The sequence below is a fragment of the Lutjanus erythropterus genome, chromosome 21 (assembly GCF_056507025.1).
Source record: "Lutjanus erythropterus isolate fLutEry1 chromosome 21, fLutEry1.hap2, whole genome shotgun sequence".
NCBI lineage: Eukaryota > Metazoa > Chordata > Actinopteri > Lutjaniformes > Lutjanidae > Lutjanus > Lutjanus erythropterus.
In genome coordinates this window covers 31,734,201-31,756,339 of record NC_139337.1, presented here as the reverse complement: position 1 = coordinate 31,756,339, position 22,139 = coordinate 31,734,201, and the positions used below count along the sequence as shown (strand labels likewise).

General features: G+C 41.1%; 1 protein-coding gene across 1 annotated transcript in view; it reads right to left on the bottom strand.

Moving 5' to 3' along the window:
* Positions 1-634: 634 nt before the first annotated feature.
* The window catches only part of fars2 (phenylalanyl-tRNA synthetase 2, mitochondrial), a 126,177-nt gene continuing 104,672 nt past the window's right edge, over positions 635-22,139 (bottom strand). The window contains exon 11 of the mRNA XM_084747358.1: positions 635-1,403. Within this exon, the coding sequence (XP_084603484.1) occupies positions 1,265-1,403 (139 nt within the window). The 3' untranslated portion in view covers positions 635-1,264. The remainder of the gene's footprint in view (positions 1,404-22,139) is intronic.

Genomic DNA, 22,139 nt, shown 5'->3' with positions numbered 1-22,139 from the left:
TTTTCTGTCAGTAACCTATTACAGACTTTTCAGTGGGCGGAGCTTGGGTGGAAACGAAACGATTCCCTAAACATGTAACAAGACTAAAATGACGAAAAAAATGTAACAAGACGAAAACAACGTAATAAGAAGTAACAAGACATAACTGAGGTTACTTTACTGCCGCTGGTAAATAACAACACACAGAGACAAACACGTGACAAACAGATTTTTCTCATGAAAAGATACAAACCAGCTGCAGTTAAAGCTACAGACGTTTTATTTTCAAAAATAATGAAGATAAAGAAAAACTTTATTTGTGTATTTGTTCACCTGAACACCAGCATCTTTATTCATGTTGAGTTGCTCATTAATTATGTTTCCTTCAGTGTTTCCTCCTCTTCCTCCTCCTGTGTTGTGTTGTGTTGTGTTGTGTTGTGTTGTGTTGTGTTGTGTTGTGTTGTGTTGTGTTGTGTTGTGTTGTGTTGTGTTTTGTTTTGTTTTGTTTTGTTTTGTTTTGTTTTGTTTTGTTGTGTTGTGTTGTGTTGTGTTGTGTTTACAAACTAACAAAGTTTTTTTCATCTGGGGCTCAAACTGAACAGCAGAGGTAAATATTTTAATTTCAGAGAAAAGTTTGCAGAAGTCTGAGTTTATTTGTGTGACAAATGTGTGACACCCTGACTTGTTCAAAATAAGTCATCAGCTGACCTTTAAGGCTGCTGATGTCATCATCTTGAGCCTGTGATTGTGACGGCATCACCTGAACTCAACTAAAAAAAGAAAAGTTTAAATTGTCAAGTAATTTGTAGTTTTCTAGTAGTTTTTATCTGCTGAAAGAAAGAGAATATGTTTGTCACAGTCCTTCTTTTTGGTCTGAATCAGCTGCTTCTGGGTAACAACAGAAAATCAACACGTCATTGCGGCAGTTTGAGGCGCCGCTGTGTGACCATCGGCTGAACACACACACCGGATGTTTGAGGAAAGTACAGATGATGCTCGTCAGATTTGGACTTTTCAGCCTGAGGGGGAGAAAACACTGAAGACTGGGTGACGTACTGGTCTGTATGTGTGTGTGTGTGTGTGTGTGTGTGTGTGTGTGTGTGTGTGTGTGTATGTGTGTGTGTGTGTGTGAAGCGCCTGCAGAAGCATCAAAAGCTGAGTGTGACGTTGGTATTAAAGCCAACACGTTTCCCCTGCAGCGAAACATCACAGCTATGAGGACGTGATGAAGCTGCTTAACAGCTCAGACTGACTCTGTGTGTGTGTGTGTGTGTGTGTGTGTGTGTCAGTATCGGCCCTGCACGCCCAGCTCGATCTCGGCGGTGTGCTCGATTTGCTCGTGGACGAGTCGAACTTCCTGCTGGGTCAAAGTTCGCTCCATGTGGCGGTAGATGATGCGGTAACACTGACTCCGCCTCCCGGTCCTGACAGAAGGACACAAAAAGAGAGCGGGATGGTTATAGGTCATGTTTTCATCATGTTAACACATTCATGTCTTTCTTTTTAATCCAGAATAAAAAAAAAATTAAATTATTTTCTGCTCTTGGTCACCATTTTTTTGCTATAGCTGCTCTGAACATGCAGCAGCATGAAATCTAGTGTTACTGAGTAACGCTTCAATTTACAGGTCCCATAATTTCATGGTAAATATGTGGTTTTACCAAGTAATATATTTGAAACATATTAAAAAATTACCCAATGATTACCCACAACTTTCATGAGTAATTATGTGATAATTAGCCAAACCAACCAAACTCCATTGACAAAATCAGTAATTTTAGCTCACAGAACACAGGAGTTGTGTGTCTGCTGCTGCCTCCTTCTGTTAGTGTGTTTGTGTTTTTGTGACTTCTGTGAATCCAGACTAATCATTTTAAAACACTTGAGTCACACAATAACACAAACAAACTGACCAATGGAGGCAACGACAGACCAACAACTCATTTGATCTGTGAAGTAAAACTACAGATTTTTTCAGTGAGGTTTGGTTGGTTTAGAGAGAGTGATATTTGTGCATATATGACTGCGGTTTCCCACCAGAGAATGTGTCTGACAGCAAGATAAAGTGGTGAAAATATTATAAATATAGTGCAGAGTTAAACTGATATAGACTTTTTAGGTTTTTAGACTCTGTCCACAGCAGTACGTTGCTTCGCTTCCTACACCGTTAATCATTCTGCTTCTCCGACTTCCATCTACTGTAGGTAATACACTGACTGTGGAACAGTGACTCATACAACCACACTTTAAAAAGACAGAACTGTCCCTTTAATTTGCTCCTGTCATTGACAGAGTAACACACAGAGCAGTAAAACACAGAGTTACAACAACTAACATACAACACAACGCTCTGTGTGTGTCTGTCTCTGGTGAATAATTGATCATCAGTAGATTTGGTGGAAATGTCAGAGAGAGAGTCAGATAAAGAAAACGAAAAAAGACACAAACACACACACACAGACACACACACAGTCAGACACACACACAAAAACACAGACACACACACACACACAGAGTGAATGGTATTTCATGTGATAGACTGTGTCGTTGTTGAATAATTGATGTCTCCATTATCCAGCCTGCATAGCTGAGGGGGGCGGGGCGGGTTTAGGGAATCGATACAGTGACACCTGTAACACACACACACACACACACACACACACACACACACACACACACTGCAAAGTAAACAAGAATATGTGCAATAAATATGCACACGTTACATTATGCATGCAAACTAAACGTATAGTTTTCTGTCATACATGGATTAATACACACACACACACACACACACACACACACACACACACACACACACACACACACACACACACACACACACACACGATGTAGAAGCAGCCAACTGGAGCAAAGAAGACTGAAGATAAAACCAGAGAAAGACTAAAAGAAGAAAAAAGCATTTTTTCATTACAGACACTTACAGTTTGGAGGTTTTACACTTCTGGTTCTCTATTTGTCTATAATAATGTTCTACCTTTTAGAACTACAGCTCCCATGATGCTTTGGGATACATGAACAAGTTTTAGGTCCTATAATGTTCAGTCCCTCCAGGATTTTGTGGGCTGTTTTTTGTGATTGTTGTGGCCTAAAATGACTGATTTCACAGCAGCTTTTCCCTTTTTTTTAATGTTTTTTTGGTGCTGCAGAAGATTTTGGTGTTTTGACCAAGAAATGCAAAAACTGAATCACGACTAAATCTCAGTGATTAATTTAAAAGTTTAAGATTATAACTCTTTAAAACCCCAGCATATCTAATGATCACTGAGGCAGCGACCCAGAGCTCGTTCTGCGGTGTGAAACATGTTTCTGGAGCAGGTGACTGATGAAACTCTCGGTTTCTACACCTCAGAAACTAAACTCATTAGCATAGAGCATCACGTTCTAAATGAAACAGCTTTAATTTGTGCTTTTCTAAAGGGAAACAGAGAGAAACAGGGTGATAAAGTGTAGTGGTGTGTGTGTCTGTGAAAGAAATGAAAATGTTGGGAGTTGGGGAATTTTCATCCAAAGCAATTAAAATTCTAAGAATAGCTCGCTGCACCAATTAAAACAAAACTGAGACAGATAAGCTTGACAACTTATTTTCTGTTCTGTCTTACACACATCTAACTTTAACCACCACCACTGTGTGTGTGTGTGTTTGTGTGCGTCTATAAATACCTCAGAGGAGGAGCTCACAGGGAGTTCTGTAGGCTTCATTATAGCTGCTTAGATGTTTCTATTTTAATCTCAGATCAGATCATTTGACTGTTTCTCAGTGAAACTTTGCACGTTACACTTTAGTCGTACACAGTCAAGGACACTGAACATTTGTTGCACATGAACATTTAAGACCAAAAAAAGTTCGACATGAGGCTTTAATTAAACTTGTTGCAAACTTTGCTGCATGGAAACCAACAAATGGAGACTTGAAACCAGTTTGAAACAAATGATTCCTCTGAGATGAATTCAAGGACTGTCAGACGTCCAAGTCCTGATAATCACCGACCAAAGACGATCGTAATAATGAGCCACTTTATCACAAAATTAATCGAGACGACAAACGATAAAAATCTAGACAAGGTCACTCAGTAGAGTGCAGTTCCTCGCCAGGCAACAGATGATGAAGCACCTGCTGCAATGCCATCACTACTGCCAGGTGCAACCTGCAGAGATCTGCAAAGCTCCTCCAACGTTAACATGACGTCCACATTAGAGCTTGAGGTCTGTGCCTGGACCCAACGGGCCCCGACGGGTTTGGATCGGGTCAAGCCTCTCACATATTTTGCAGGCACAATTAAAGTGTTACTCCACGTACTGAAACAAGATTTCAAACTGAAGCAGCTGTTGGTCACTTGTGGCCTCTAGTGGCCGTTTAAGAAGAGCGAGACGTCAGCTGTCGATGGACACACTGAACATTTGTTGCATGTGAACATTTAAGACCAAATAAAGTTTGACACGAGGCCTTAATTAAACTTGTTGCAAACTTTGTCACATGAAAACCAACAAATGGGAACTTGAAACCAGTTTGAAACAAATAATTCCACTGTGGTGAAGATGTTTTAGTGTCAATCAGGGTGAAATTTTGAAAATTCTCCACTGAGATGCATTCAAGGACAGTCAGGAATCCCAGACCTGATGTCTGTCTGCCAAAGAGTGTCGTAATAATGAACTACTTTATCAAAAAAATTAATCAGGGAGACAAATGATAAAAAGACTAGATGATGCTGAAGACTGAGAGCCTCAGGACACGAAACACAAATTCTACCAACTGAGCCACTCGAGTGCCCCAAAAAAAACATGTTTATTCTCCATAACAAAAGGAAGTTTTGTCTCGGTACCAAATCTCATCGGCACAAAACTGAAACAGCATCCAGCACTAAAATACAAACATGATATTCATCCAGAAGAATTTGTTGCTGTGTCAAACCTCAAAATGTGCAGGAAACTTTCATTCATATCATCAGCAATAAGAAGAATCAGGAAGCTTCGTCTGGGTCAGAACAGGACAGGAAAAAAAAACATGGCCGACAGCATCACAGCCAAAACATAAAAAAAAAAAAAAAACTGCAAAAAACACGATCGATTTGATGTCAGACTTCAGCAGATGGTGGGATGGAGGAAGAGACGCAGAGATAAAGGGATGGAGAGGGGCTGAGCTTCAAAGAGGAGTGTAATGTTTCATTCAGAGGGGGGAGGACGGGAGGGGAGGAGGGTGAGAGACAGCCAAAGTGACTGGGAAACAGATAGAGAGAGAGAGAGAGAGAGAGAGAGATAAGTGGATGATGATGGACAAGCTTGAAAGAGGAGAGTTGGGTTTCATTCAGACCGAGAAAGAGTGTGTTTATGAAGGAGGAGGAGGGAGGGAAAGAGGGGGAGATAAAGAGATAAAGGGAGGGATCGATCAGCTGAAGGAGGTGAAAAGGAGAGGAAACTCCTGCAGCTGCAAATGTCCTTGAAAGCACCATGCTGCCTTCATGTTAAGAAGGGAAAACCAGGAGATCTGATGGTGCAGGAGAGGAGGAAGAAAGGGAGGAAGGCTCTCCTTCTCTTTTTTCTCCCCCTTTTCCTCCTCCTGTTTTGGTTTTCATCATCCTCACTTTTCGTTTATCGTCTCTGACAAGAAGAGAGCAAAAAAAAAAAAAAAAAAAAAACTCCCTGAGGTTCCTCCGTCTTCCTGAGACAAATTGAATTTTGTTCTTTTCTTCTTCTGTGGTTTCAGGGTCTGTTTTTTTTGAATGGCTGTGTGTAAATATGAGCAGACCTGAGAACAGACTGGAAGTTTTAGAGACGGCCTGCAGGAACATGAAGAGAACTGATGCATCACTGATATATGAGGCGTTCAACACCACTCATAAAACAGCTTCATTTTTACTCTTCAATTATGCTGCAAAAATATATTTTAAAAGCTCAAACTCTTGGCTATTAAACCTTGTAATGGTCCAAAATCTCAGTGATGAGATGTTTTATTAAATGTGGACGTCAGTCTGATGGAAAATCAGTAAAATGTTCACTGACGATGTATATTATTTGTTTTCCACCAAAAGGAAATCCTGCAAAGAGTTGAGTGTCGTGTAGCATTAATATAGCAAACATCAGCAGTGACTAGAGATGTTTTAATGATTTTTTAATTAATATTTAATCAAAATCTGTTACGTGAACCTACACACAGACAGAAGTCTGGACACGAAGCCTCAACTCTTTCAACAAACCACGACTCCAGAGCTGAACATAAATATTCATTCACTCAAAGAAACGTAGTCTCTTTATAATCCAGGCAGCCGTCAGGTTTCACCACAGCATGAATGTAGTTTCCAAATTCATATCAGAACGCACACAGAATTTATGTTAAATGTTGTGTTTACAGCTGGTTGCTCTGCCCCCAAGTGGCCAAAAAAAGAATTATTCATTCTTTCACTGATCACTGTTACATAATTTTATTGTCTCAAAATACTTTTCAAAGTTAATAATTAAAAAAGAAAGTTAAAGAAATAGTCTGATGTAAAAAAAAAAAAAACTGAAGTACAGTAATTAAATCTCTTTGTAACTTCCTCCCTCCAGTTCCAGCGTGAATTATACTGAAGAGAAACTTTAAAAACCAAACTGAAAGAAAACAAAACTGTCAGACTGGACTATTTTTAACTGATGAAAGCCAGGAAACGAAGAAGAAGAAGAAGAAGACAAAGACGACACAGCAGGAAGTCAGTAAATAACTAAAGTGGAATCCAGCCAACGGAGATCATTCTGGATTAAACTGATTCAACAAAACGAGAGAATTTAAACCTGGATTTGAGACTCTTGTGAACATTTTGAGAGGATCTACTTTAGATCAGTTATTACAGGACGCATGAAATCCACTTCACCTCCTTTTTCAGCCTCTTTCTTTCTTTCTGTCTTCATCCACCCATCATCGCCTCCCTCTGTCTCCAGATTATATAAATAGATTAAAGTCCATATTTCTGCTGCTGTCTCCTCTGTTTATCTGAACGGAGGCTGGAGGAAGATCCTCCCATCCCTCTCTCCTCCTCCCTCTGTTTGTCTCTTCCCTTTCTTCCTCCCTGCGTCCCTCCGCCGAGCCAGAAAAGAGACGAAATCAATTAGTATTCTATTAAGTGGCTGTGATGTGTGTGTGTGTGAATCGGAGGCTCTCTCCTCTCGTTAATCTCACCACTTAGATCCTTCCTAATTGGGACGGACAGTCAGACGGAGGAGACAAGAGGACAGGAGGAAAACCAGAGGGCAGGAAGGAAGAGGAGCTTTGAACCGCCGGCGGAGAGCACAAACACTCAGCTGGAGCGAAACGTAACGCCGATAAACGCACAATATTCATGAGCTCGTATAAATAAATGTTGCCGTTATGAATATTAATGAGCTCAGCTGTCATCTGTGCTGCTGAAAATACTTTGAAATATTTTCTGTGACAAGCTGCCAGAGACAAACTCCTTCATTCTCCAAAAAAAAAGAAAATTATAGCTACATCCTACAAACGTCACACATGACAGCGTCACATGACTCTGAGATGATGAGGAGGATATTTAAAGGACTATTTCACCTGAAACTGTGAGGGTGGACAGATTTGAAAAGCCTGAGTTCTATGCAAGCTGGAAACTTCCTACATTACCCAGAATGCCTTTTGACCAACGCAAGAATATGAGCAGAGGTGACTGAACTTATTACTTTTACTCCCTAAATTTGACAAAAAGACAAAGCAAGACAAAAAAGATTTTCACATCTAACGTGGTGAAATAATGGTTTATTCCGACCAAACTGGATTTGGAGACGTGGTTTTATAAAGTGTCTCTAGCTGGTTAGCACGCTAACGTCAACAGATATCTGTGCAGACAGTACAGAGATGTTTCTGACATAACGTCAAAACTCTTATGTCTTGTTGTCCACAGTGGTGCAAACTTCATGGACCTTTTGGTGACCACAGGGTGACTGTTTGTGGCAGAGATACAACACGGGTTTACGTTCAGGTGACTGCGGTCTCGAAGATGCAGGTTTGGATTGGACTGAGCAGAAATTTAGTCTGGAATCAAGATAAAATCGGGACTAAACCCTTCTTTAACACTGCAGGACCGTCCTTCCTTTCTCTCCTGGACGGGTTTCTCTCTGTCTGATTTTGGAGCGCCAGTGAAACATGGCGGCTCTCGTTCACCGTTGATGTGTCAGATCACAGGAAACAGAATTTTCTAATAGTACCAACGTGTGTGGCGACGCTGCTCTGTTAATGTCGTGTGAATAATATTTGGGTTTCTTCTGATGGGGGAGTCTGAAGCCTGGAAAATAAATAAATGCATAAATAAAAATTGCCAAACAAAATCAAACAAATCCGGAAGGCGGATATGCAAACGACTGAAGCCGGCCTTTTAGTCTGAAGAGTGAAGACAGAGCTCTTCTTCTCTCCCTCAGTTGTTTATTTGGCCTTTTTTTTTCGCTGAGGAGAGAAGGCACGGCGGCCTGGTGAGAGCTGCCTGTGATCTATTAATACATCTGCATAAATTAGTCAGAGCCGCTCTGTAGCAGTTAGCCGGCTGTGCAGGAGCTCTGGCTCCAGTCCGGAAAATCCACCAGGATTCTGTCCGCAATCTGTCGTTTGTTGAAGAGAAACGGAGACTCTGCCGCTCCCTCAAGAAAGAGCTCGTCTCATCTCCACCACCCCTCCACGCTGAGGTCGGAGGTCACGGTCTGGGCCGGGCCGCGGGTCTGAACCCAGGCTGTTCGTCTGCAGCTGTGACCAGTTTCCTGATTATAGGTGTGTGTGTGGACTCAGAATTTCAACATGTTGTTGCAGAAGAAAACAAGGCAGTTTTCAGCATTTAGAGACAACAACCACAGACCGTGAACACACCGTCTACTCCTCACATGTTCAGAACAGGCTCCTTAATTCAGTTTTAATGCATTTGGAAGGAATTATTAATTATTTTTATGTTGCTTTTTTATTTCATTTATTATTCAACAAGATTTTTAAAAAAAATATGTGAAAGACATAACGAGAGTAAAAAGACCTGACAAGTTTTTAAAAATGTCGTAAAAGACGTTCGGGTCGAGTTCGGGTCGGGTTCAGGTCGGTTTCAGGTCAGTTTTGGACAGAATTCTTTCGGCATCAGTTTTCAGGCATGATTAAAGCTCGACTCCACGCTGTCGTCAGTACTGAGAATGTTTGCAAAAAGAGAGAAATCCAAGATAGTGACTGTCATAATGCCAGTTTGAGGCTTCAAAACTGTGGCATCACGGTGAGTTCACGCTTACTGAGACCAGAATAAGAAGAAACTGGATGTTAGATTTGATGGTTTTCTACAGGTGTTGGATTTAATTTATTGTGTACATGAACATCAGCTAAATAACAGAAGTTTAAGTGATAGATATTTTGGAAATTATACAGTTTTCCTTCAGTTTTGGTTTGTTTTGTTGATGTGATTCATTTAGCAGATAAACTCCATCTACAAAAATTAGGACGCTTTCTTTTGCAATATTGAAGACAGATCTTCCCCCTTTCATAAGATTTTTCTAATGCAATAATAAATATTTGTGTAAAAATACTAGGATGCAAACATGAAGAGGAGAAGAGAAGAGGAAATGATGGAGAGGAGGAGGTGGTGGTAAAGACAGAAAGGAGCGAGGAGGAGGAGGAGGAGTGTGAATTATTAACACGACTGTCCCTGTAGTCGGGAAGCCTGTCTGTCAGAGGAGGTAATAATAGACACACACACACACACACACACACACACACACACACGCTGAAGTCTGATCACCTTATCAATGTTTCAATAAGCAGAGGAGCCAGCCTGAGCTCATTAATTATTCCTGAGACTGGAACCTGATTGGTCCATGAGGGTGATCAGAGATTACTACAAAGTTATTTAACTTTTTACAGCCTTATTTGACCTTCATTTCTTTCCTTTATCCTCCTTGTCTCTTTCCTTCCTCTTAAATCCTTTCTCTTTTGTTTCCTTGACTCCTTCCTCTCTTATTTTCCATCCTTTCTTCCTTTGCATTCCCCACCTCAATCTGTCCTTTTTTTTTTCTTAATTTCCCCTTTCATCCAAACACTTTTTAGTTTAATTCCTCCTGTGTAGATTATTCCTCTCTGTCCTTTATTTTTCCCCTCACATCCCAGTAGAATATATCAAATTGAAATATTCTGGAATAATTCTTCTGTCTTTCTTTACGTCCTTTGTCCTTCAGTCCTTCAATCACGCAAATTCAACTGATCCCTGTGAATTCTGTGCAGCCTCGCAATTTCGTCCAAACTCTGCAACTTTTCTTTAAATTTGACCGATCATCGTAGCTTCCTGCGAGTTCCACCAATCACAGCAGTCGCCTGTGCAAACATCGTACATGTACACGTCCCAATGAACCTGGTTTATTTTACTATTCACTTTTTGTCATGGGTACTGAAAATAACATGGTTTGTCATTTATCAGCACTCTGTGTGCTCTTATTTTATTATTTTGTGCTGTTTTGACTTTGAGCTCCAAAAACATTTTGCTGCGTTGCTGAATATCCCCCAGGTGACCTCCTCCATCTGCAAATAAAACATTTCACTGCCGCTGATTTTTAATGAGTTATACAAAAAACTGCTTATTTCTTTTGCAGTTTTCATTTGCCCAAAAACCTAAAAGCATCACAACATGCGTGGCTATTTTTCAGAAAAGCTTCATTGTCGGCCGCAACAATCCCAAAAAAGGCCTGAGAAACCTTGGAGGGACTGTTTTTTTTCTTCCCCACCTTCCTTCCGTCTCCTGTCATCAGAGACAAACTGAAATGTCATCTTCACACTGAGCAAACAGTCTGTGTGCCTTTTAGCCGGCCTCAGTGTGTGTGTGTGTGTGTGTGTGTCTACATACTGTATATATACAGTGTGTGTGTGTGTGTGTGTGTGTGTGTGTGTGTGTGTGCGTGTGTGTGTGTGTCGCCTACTGTCCATCTGTTGGAGCACCAGGAGACATGATGAGTGTTTACCGTGACTCAGACACACACTCCCCCTCCTCCTGGTGTCTTTTAGCAGGTTTTCTCGATCCATCAATCAATTTATCAGAAAGAGACGAATAGACGACATGAATCAGAACAAACTACAGAAACCACAACACACACATCCCTCTGAGCGTGTGTGTGTGTGTGTGTGTGTGTGTGTGTGTCTCAACTCAGACACAAACGAGGCTAAAACTGGATCAGAGACGCATCTGGAGGAGTTTGTCCTGAAATCTGTGATCTGTGACGCTCGCTCTGCTGCAGCTCAAACATGAAGCAGCTGATCACCAAACTGATCTCACGCATGATGTCACTCAAACAGCAAACAAACCAGTCACGAGCGGCGGCCGGCGAAGACGGACGAGTTATTTCAGGCGTCCGACAGACTGGAATCAGACTTTTGAAATGTTTGCATGATGAACGAAGCGTGTGAGTGAGGAGCGCTGATCAGAGGAAATAATCAGTTTTGATGAAGATACTCCACATGTTCATTTAGCACAGCAAGCCCCGCCCCCTTTCTCTACTTTTAGAAAACACTCCCCCCCACAGGGACTTTCTGGAGGGTAAAATAATGCCCCTGGAACTTCATTTAGACTCTGCAGGCCGTGGAAATGCACAGAGTTTCTGCAGACGTTCTTAGTCCCTGAGAAACATTCCTGCTGAGGAAACAGTTTCAGACACAAGTCAGACTGAGAAATTAGTGACAGAGTGATTGGCAACGTGAGGTTTGTATTTAATTAGAAATAAACTCTGATTTCTGAGTTGATGTCTCATTTAAAACACCAGAGAGTCTGATGATTTTGTGGGTCTTTTGGAAAATCAATTCTGCCTTAAGTACCCATAAAATGAGGGCTTTATTTTTATTTTTTGCCTTTGAATGATCTCAAACAGCTTGAAAGGAATTTGATAAAGTTTTACAAAAAAAAAAGAACACGTCACAGAGCTTTTTGGCGACTTGAGTCCAGTATTGACCTTTACAATCCAGCTCCAGTCGACCTTTTGCTCAGAGCTCATCCAGTCAGAAATGCTGAACCCAATACTGCCTTGGGGGGGGGACAGTCTCATTACCCATGATTCCTAGGCGTCACTAATGCAAATCCACTTGACATTAGCGGAGTGCGATTGGCCGCTCAGAACATATGTGCTCCACTTCCTTTCCGTTATCGTAGTGAATAATTCAGACGGTGTTTAGCTGACGGCATCGCTGGCATTTCCTCTGCACTAATTGCTCGTTAAGCGTTCCACTTGACCTTTAACAGGAAGATAAAATTTTGAAAGGGTTTCATTTTAGGGGCATCTGTGTTGTCAGTTGCCCTCTCCGTGTGTTAACTATTTAAACTCTGGTTGAACTACATTTCCCTTCAGGCCCGACAGCATCTGCTTCCTGGTTCCGGCACAGATTAAAGAGACAGAAAGAGACGGAGGGACTCAGTGGAGGTGAGTTAATGTTTCCACTGGAAAAACTATCAAACTACAAAACTACAAAACTCAAACTGCTGTCTATGATTTTCCTCAGTAGATTTATTTGATGTAAACGTTCTCTGCAGTTTGAGTTGTGTTGTTTGTGACTTTGTTTGCTTTTGGTTTGTGTTCTTAAGGGTTTTCCAGGCTCTGATCTTGAACCTTGAACCAAACTAAAAGGATACTGACTCACACTGTGATGAACCCTGATCCTCCCCAGTTACAACACCTTTTACATCACTCTTGTTTTGTTTTTACGTGCTGTTCCTTTTGTGTCGTCTTTTACATGGTTAAGTCTTTTTTCTTTCTTTTCATGTCTTTCATGTCTTTTTTTGTCTTGTTTCGTCCCTTACCTTGTTTATCATTGTTAGAACTTTACTGCGTCATTTTTGTTTCACCTCAACTCAAGTGAGCGTGAAAACTTTCTTCAGAGGAGATTTTATCGTTTCCATGAAGTACGCCAATGAAAACATGGATACAGATTCAAACATTAATAACTTAAAGGTGCAGCGCTTCATCATGTTCAGCTGCAGAGAAAAAAGAAAATAAAGCTCCGTCTGTTTTGGACTTTTGCAAATGTAAAAACGTCAGAACCTACACAAACAGATTCTCTCCTTCACTTCTGAAAAAGTGACTTCCTGCAAACCGGAGTTTGTCCGCAGGCAGCGATGAAAATTTAACCACGACACATGCAGCTGTAGGGCACTCAGACATGAACACACACACACACACACACACACACACACACACACACACACACACACACACACACACACACACACACACACACACACACACAGCTCTGTGTAAAACTCCAAAAACACAACACAGATTCAACCAGAGAGCCGCCATTTAACACAGCAGCTGTCACTTCACATAGCAGTGGTGGAGGAGAGAACAGAAAACTGTGCTCCCTTTGTCTCTCTCTCTCTCTCTCTCTCTCTCACACACACACACACACACACACACACACGCACACACACGCACACACACGCACACACACACACACACACACACTTTGTGATGATAAATATTTAATGTGAAGGTGGCACTCCTGAAAATCAGTGGCAGCTACAGTCGACAGCTTGTTTGTGTTTCTGTTGTTTTCCTTCACTAATCTGCCTCGACTCAACAAACAACTGAAGTTACATCAAAATGAAATGTGATTACAGAATCATCAGTTTTTTATGTTTATGTTTCACTGTGAATGTTGAGGACAGAAGTTTAACTCAGATTTTACAAGAACCTGCAGAAACTGTGGGACCAAAGTTTAGAGAATAAGTTATTTAATTTAAGATGAGATGCTTCAGATGAAGAAAAACCAGGTTTTTGCTGCAGATTAAAACTGTTTCTTTAAACTTCAGTTCATCAAGCAGGACGCAACGATATGATAAAAAAGTTGCATCGTGAATTTTGAGTGAAACTGTGACTGCAATATGCAATATTATTATTAACGGGAAAGATTTTTCATTTTCACTGAAAAAAATATTTAAACAGTGATAATGTGTGATTTGTTGAGTGTTTGAAGATTTGTAGGTCAGTGCATCACTGCAGCACCACAACACCTCATCATTAAACATGTTTTTACACACAGATTAAGATCAGACGAGTCTTTGGTCTTAAAGTTCAAGTCCAGTTGCAAGTCTTTTTTTGATTCTGTCCAAAAAAAAAAAGAAGAAAGAAACGGTCTAAGATCATCAAATGTGTGACACAAGTCTGACTTTCTGTGACTCCAGTCCGCGCCTGGGGTTCCTTGTTCTTGCAATGTGGACAAAAACTGATCTTAGAACCATGAAAAAGTTCCCCGGTCCAAAAGTGTCCAGAGATTATAGAGTGTTTGACCTGCAGGAACTTTCCCGGGGGACAGACAGTTAATACTGAATTACTGTTACAGGATCCTGCAGCCGCTTCAACTCAGTTCGAACTTTGTTCACAAAAAGTTAAAAAAGAACAGAGTGATGTTTTCAGCTTCCTGACTCTTTAAGTAAAGAGAGAGAAGGTGTGACTTTCATCTTGTGTGAAAACTGCTCATACATTTGAATCCATCGTCACACTGATCTGATGCATCAGATGTGTTGGAGATGTAAACATGATGTGAGAAGAGACGTGATAAACATATGTATTTTTTTTTCTCTTACTGGAGAATTTCCATCTTCCATCTCTTCCCTGCAGTCTAAAGTCTAATGTCTGCGTTTGGACTCGAAGATCTGCTTTTAGTTTCCATCCTCTGACAACATGGAACTTTTTACAAATCAGCCAAAGAATGAAGACTTCAGTCCCTCTGTCAGTCTGAACATGTCATCGTTTAGCTCGATTTATAGTTTAGTATAGTTTAAAGTATAGTTGTGCAGAGATGCAAAGGAACTTAGTTAATTTTATATGAATATTTATTTTTCTGACAACTTTTTACTTTTACTCCCTACATTTGAACACAAATATCTGTGTGATATTATATTTATATTTTCAAAACAGGCTCGTAACTTCACTTTTGATGCAAGACGAAAAACAACGTAGGAAGACGCAGCAGAACATAACGAGACGTACAAGATGTAATGAGAACGATGGAACTAGACAGAAAGACAGACCAGCAGGACGTAACCAGACACAACCTGATGAAAATGAAGTAAAAGACAAAACAAACAGAGACTCTGGTGGAGAAAAGCTGAGCTTCAGTCTTTGGACAGAAACAGTCCAGTCCAGACTGTGTGGACGTCCGCCTCCTCTGCTCATCTGAAACAAACTGATTTCTGGATTCATCACATTTCTGATTAAAGGCCATCAGGGTTTGGTTGACCTGACTGAGGAGGTCCTGTTCTGAAGTCAGTCGGATACATAAAACAGAAGGGAAATTCATTTCTTTTTCTTTAGCTGCCATATGATTTGGGAGTTTTAAGACACATTTTTATGAGGTCTTCACTCAAATAAAAGATCTAAACCAGTGTTTCCCAACCCTGGTCCTCAGGGACCCACTGTCCTGCATGTTTTAGATGTTTCTCTGCTCCAACACACCTGATTCAAATGATCAGGTTGTTGTCAGGCTTCTGCAGAGGCTCGATGACGAGCTGATCATGTGAATCAGGTGTGTTGGAGCAGAAACATCTAAAACCTGCAGGACGATGAGCTCAGAGTTGAGAAACACTGATCTAAACCATCCATTTATCCGACGAGTAACTGTTATTTTTGTGTGTGTAAATAAAATTGGAATGATTCTCATGAAATAAAGCAAACGAAGGGGAAATCAGCGCTTTTTAATCATCCACATGATTTGTTATCAGGATCAGAATATAAATCAGCCTCATCAGAAACTCAAACAAATTATTTCTTGATTTTGATTTTTGTTTTTGATCTGAGAAAACTGCCAAGAAGAAAATGAGCTTGATCCTCCTGCCCATCTCTCTCTCTCTCTCTCTCTCTCTCTCTCTCTCTCTCTCTCTCTCTCTCTCTCTCTCTCTCTCTCTCTCTCTCTCTCTCTCTCTCTCTCTCTCTCTCTCTCTCTCTCTCTCTCTCTCTGTGGTTTTTCCTCTCTGCCCCCCCATCCTCCCCCCCACCCCCCCGCTGCTCTCTCAGTTTCACTTGAGGCCACTTCACTTATTGGAGAGGGCAAAACATGTGTGTGTGTGTGTGTGTGTGTGTGTGTGTGTGTGTGTGCTGTGGGTCGATACAAGTTGAAAGACAAACAGGAAGGCACTTTAGTGAGTGTGAATGTGTGTGTGTGTGTGTGTGTGTGTGTGTGTGTGTGTGTGTGTGTGTGTGTGTGTGTTGCATTAAGATGGAGAGAAAGCAGGAAGAGAGCATCATTATCCGGAAAATGGAGGCAGCAGGAGTGCTTTTCCAAAACCACTAAAGCCTGGGAAAGTGTGTGTGTGTGATTGTGTGTGTGTGTGTGTGTGTGTGTGTGTGTGTGTGTGTGTGTTATACAGTGTGTGAAAGTGTGTTATTGTGTGTGTGAGTGCCCCCAAGCCTACAATCCAATCAGATTCATTCACAATACATTTTCATGATCTCTCGGGTAACCTGAGCTCGCTGTGATTCTGTGTGTGTGTGTGTGTGTGTGTGTGTGTGGATCGATACCGTTAATGCGTCGCTCAGTTAACCAGCTGGACTTCAGACTGAGCTCAAGGTTTTAATAACAGAAACTCAAACAAACGAACATCCGCTCAGATTGAAAAAAAAAAAAATTCAGTAACGGGAACCATCGAGGAAACGGACAAACATCATCGATTCCTCGGCCAATCAGATCCATTATTTCCACAACATCTGTCAAAGTCCAATCAGCATCTACTACCTGAAGCATCACCCGGGAGCTCGCTGGTGAAAGGAAGGATCGATGCCTGACTCTCTCTGGACCAATCAGAGCAAAGAAAGGAGCCACAGCTGCAGCGTTTATAAAGTATTTCTGGTGTTTTCGACGCCCACAGAACTCAGTCACACTGAACTGCTTCACCTCTTCTTCTACATACAGAACACATCGATCTGTGTTCTCATAACACGAACAGTCAGTCTGTTTCCACTGCAGCTCCTTTATTCTGATGTTCACACTCAACTCTCCATGATTTACTCCAACCTTCACACTCAAAACAGCAAGTTTAGGCAAAAAAAACTAACTAACAAACTAAATTCTCTTTCTCCCCAAGAGTCTGTCTTTGATTTGTCATCCATAGTTTGATTATGGAAAATGAAGAAGACGTCAAAGTTTCAAGGCAACTTCCTGCAACAGATTTTAGAGTTTTGAGCCCAACTCAAACTCTTTAAGTTTTGAAAATCATCATCTTAGCCCACATCTCGGTGCCCTTTTTCTCTAAATGTTGACGGTGGCTCGTCTTCTTGAGTCTTCATAAGCTACAGATGCAAAATAAAATAAAAAAGTCGTTGCATGTCCAGACAGATTTTTTTTGCCTTGTTTGCCATTTGCCATAGGACCAAAATTAAAAGAGAAAAAACTCAATAATGAGTTGAAAACTTAAAAAGTGTCCTCTGTTTCTGTCATTCCTGCAGCCTCCATGATTATTACAGAGTGTGGAAAAGATGCAGCGGTGATGGAAAGTTATTCATGAGATAAAATGTGAAACTGATGAATGAAATCAACAACTTTTTGACCCACATTAGAAATAATCTGATCACCATATTGAAGGAGAGACAAACAGTGTCTCCTGTGTCTGTGTGGGGTCACTTTGTCTCCTCTCAGGGGGGACCAGGGTCGTCTTTTCGGGGACAGTGGAGCGTATTGTTGTCTCCCTCCATCAGACTCAAGGTTACAGCTCTCACACTCTAAACCTTCTAACGCAGGAAGGACGGAAAAGAAAGAGGCGTCTTCATCTGCGTCCTCCTCTTTCTGTCTCTTCGTTCTCTCTGATTGTCTCGCACATTCCTGCAGGAACTCGTCGCGTTTTCCCCGGCGAGGCCACCGCTCAGCGCGCCTATTAACACAGAAAATGGTTCTCTGCTTTTCAATTACCAGCTGCCCCGTCTCACACACACACACACACACACACACACACACACACACACACAGAGAGAGAGAGAGAGAGAGAGAGAGAGAGAGCTGAAGAATTCCCTCAGGTGTGTGAGTCATCCAAAACAATATTTACAATCTCTGACAGTCACTCAGTATGCGTGTGTGTGTGTGTGTGTGTGTGTGTGTGTGTGTGTGTGTGTCCAACACCCTGATTATGTTGTATGTTATTAAACCAAATTATAAATGAAAACCACAGCAGAAAATAATGTTCAGTGGAAGTGTGTGAATGTACTGCTGCTGTTCTGTGTGTGTGTGTGTGTGTGTGTGTGTGTGTGTGTGTGTGTGTTGAATATGAAATATGTCCTGTGTGTGAGTGTTATTTTCACACACTGTTGTGCGAGCAGCTGTTCACTGGATGTATGTATCATGAATCGTTCATTAGGAGCCCAAAGGTGCGTTCAGACTGACGATGAAGTGAATTATGCATTAATGTGACCACTGGAGTGTTCGTGCAGCGCGTCTGTGTTTATGTACACACTGTGCTGATGATCATTCATGTTATGGAGCTGTTAGCAACAATAATCACCAGTTTTCTGTCTGATAAATACAAATCAGCAGCTGAGTCCGGATCACATGGTGGGGAGTTCTTCCTCTGTATCTGGACGCTCTGATTCGTGGTTCTGTTAATTGATTTGACGGGGAAACGTACGTTTGTTCAGGTGAGACTTCCTGGACTCGGATTGAGTTTGTTAGAGCTGCCTGGCTGCAAAATCTTTTTCCATTTTGCTGCATTTTCTGTGTTTCTGTCTGAGTTCTGGATGAACTGAAGTCCAGCTCTGATAGTCACGGTTCATGTTAGACCTTTAAACAAACTACGATGCAGTTCAGAACACAAGCCTTCGTCAGAGATGCCAAAACACGTCAGAGACACGTCATAAAACGGCTGTGAACTGTCATCACATGCTGAACTGAACATCTCCGTGGCCACCGTATCCTCTTTTAAACTTCTATATTCTGGGCCAGAATATCTGTTGTAGTTTGGCCGTTTCATGTTAATCAGAGTTCAAGTTAAAGCCAAATGTTCTCTGACTGAGTTAGTGTCTGTTTATGAGTTATAAGAAATCAATAATAATCTTTTAGAAGGAGTAGATGTTTATAAGTGTTAAATTGAGCAAAATGTGAATGGAGTGGCAAAAAAATGGGCAGGCAGTGAGACAAATAGGACTTTGACTTATGCAATATATAATTTATGGCTACAACTCACTATTTAGACTACAGGACTCACTTTTGCACGTGTAATTGTCACAAACTGATCCTGTGAAATATTTCCAATTTAGAAGTACGTAATAAACGCACAGCTGTGATGGCCAGACTTCAGCTCGTGGTTGAACTTTGCATATCATGTAAGCGTTGGACTGTTGACCTCGGTGTAGGTCCTTCCAGTGTCACAGTGCAGTCATGGAGAACAGATAATGATGCAGAAATACTGGTTGGTGTTGGGTTTGTTAACAGGGACAGAAGAAAGAATGTGTGGTTTTGTCTCAGTGTTTGTCGTTAGTATCACGGAGTGTATGGATGTTACTATTGTAAATATTCAGACTCTTTTAAAGTGTATTTTTCCTCCCTTTCTGCCCTCTGTCCTCTGTCCCTCTGTGGACGTCTGATCTCTGACTGATATGATCTGAACTCAGAGGTCAGCAGAGAAAACTCTGAGTGTTTCTGTTGACGACTCTGTTTCGCTGACAGAATAAAAAAAAAAAGCCACCAGAGACGGAGTCAGAACAGAGACAGACACAGACAGTCTCTGGTGTCTTTCACATTCAGGATAATTTATTGTGCACATCGACCCTGTGGACGACCTCCACCTGGAGTTTTACTGTGTGTGTGTGTGTGTGTGTGTGTGTGTGTTAAGACAGCAGCACTCCAAACAGGAACAACAGTGAAATTGGAACCAAAAGAAAGTTTTTTAACAGTTTCATGATGTTTCATGTTATTTCCTGACACCGTCATTTAACTTAAACTTAAATGAGTCAGTCGGTGGTTTCCTGTCAGGAAAATCTGTCTGACAGCGAGGTGAAGGGCTGAAAATATTCTAAATGTAGTGTACACTTAAAGTCACTGCAAAAATCTGTTTTTCAATTCAATTTTAAAGGGTCATTCTGTTAATTTTATATATAAACCAGCCAAAGTCCACAGCTGAAGTCATAGAACACACCAACACAAACAAACAGTTGGTAGCAGTAAATCAGCAAATCCTGTAAAATGACTGATTTCCAGTGTGGAGTTTGCAGTCATCACCACACTGCCTCCAGGACTTCACTTCCTCTCCTCTTCCTCATCCCCAGACAGTAAGAAGTCAATCTACCAGGATCGAACCTCATCACTAACACACTAACACACACAGACACACACACACACACAAACACACACACACACACTTGTGATTAAGGTCAGCGTAGAAAAGGACAGTGAGGCAGAAACCGTCGATGAAGAAAGTTCCCTCTCTGCTCTTTGTTCAAGTGTTTCTTCAGTGTTTAATAAAGAACGGACGGAGCCTCCTCAGACATTTATCTTGTTCTCGTTCTTGTTTCACCACTGCTTCACTTTTTTATATCAGTTTTACCTCAGACGGACGATAAAAATACAACCTCGATTAAAAAAACAAAAAATAAAACCCTGCAAATATGATTTTCTGGCATTTAAAAACCTGGCAAACCCACCGCCTCAGCCTGCAGAACAACTGCTGTTTACCAGCCTGTACATCTGGCCTGCTCTGAGTCTGATCTCAGTCCATGTTCACAGTCTGCACACACTGCTGCTCCGCGTGTTACAGTTTTTATATTTATGAACTTTAATTAAGTGACCAGCTCATCCAGAGGCCTGCAGCAGCGGCAGAATGAGCGTCTGGTCGGAGGCCAAACGTCACAAGAAGTCACAGCGTCCTGATAATGTTCCCGCAGAGCGTCCTCACAAAAAGTAAACAAGAGACAGGCACATATTGTTGGTCGTCTTTCTTTCTTTGTGCTTTTACATGCAAGCTGCTCCCAGACTCTCTGGAATCGACCACTCAGACAATAAACACTCGGGGAGTTCGTCTGTGAGCAGACTTGGAACAGTGAGGGATTTCTCAAGAGGTCCAGAGTGTGATGTCTCCTCAGAAAAAAAAAGAAAACTAAAAAATAATCTCTTGCTGTTTGTCATTTAGCAGTTGGATTCCTGAGTGTAGAAGTGTTGTGTAGTGAAATCCCTTGTGGACGGGCGCAAAATGTCAGACTTTTGTTGTGAATTTGGATTTACTGGTTGGGCTGAGCCTGAATGAGAGGCAGAGAGAGATGGAGGAGGAAGACAAAAAAGAAACTGGGAGAGCTGGAAACATTAAGAAACACAACTCAGGAAAGAAAGACACAGAGCTGCAGGACTGAGTCCTAAAACTGAGAAATTAATGGGTTCTTGGTTAGATTTGACTTTTTTTTTCCTGTTTCTGACAGAGAAGTCTTTGTTGGAATTGATGCCAACTTCTCCAAAACCCACAAAATAACCAGAAGAGTTCAACAAGGACCCACTTCAGGGCCTCTTCTCTTTAATCTGTATCTGCAACTCCTGCAACCCCTAAAGGATTACATGTAGCAGGATTACATAATCTGGATCCAAACTAAAGTGACTGTATTCTCTCACAGTTGCAGATAAAAAAAAGAATAGGAATAATTTGTAGGATTACAGTTACATGCTGCTCTGACCATCTACCACTCCTCTTCAGTCTTTCAACCAGATGTTTGAACCTGCAGCAGGGATTAGATCCCATTAAGACATCAGGGGACAGTATTTCAAAACTTCTAATCTAGATCAGAATGATCCAGATGGGATTAAATCTCAGATTTGGGTATTTCAAAAACAGGTGATGTGATCCTGATCCTACAAAACTGGGATACAGATTTGGTAATCCAGTCCTATCCAGAATCCAGATGCAGATTAGGATAGAATCAGGAAAATAAAGTCAGGAAAACCTGATTCCCACTGGACAGGTGGATGTAGAGTCCTGCAGGACATGTGGTACATACTTAATTATATTTTTTTTAAATTCATAGACTGGTCCTTCTAAAAGAATATCTATTCTAAATTGAACAATTAGACTAAACCAGTAGACCAGTATTTTCAAGTAGAACACCAAAAATTCAAAACAGAAAAAGTCCAAACTGAATTTCTTGTTCCTTTCTCTCAAAGTGCAGTCCAGCACGATATTTAAAATTAAATAATTGAAATAATAATAACT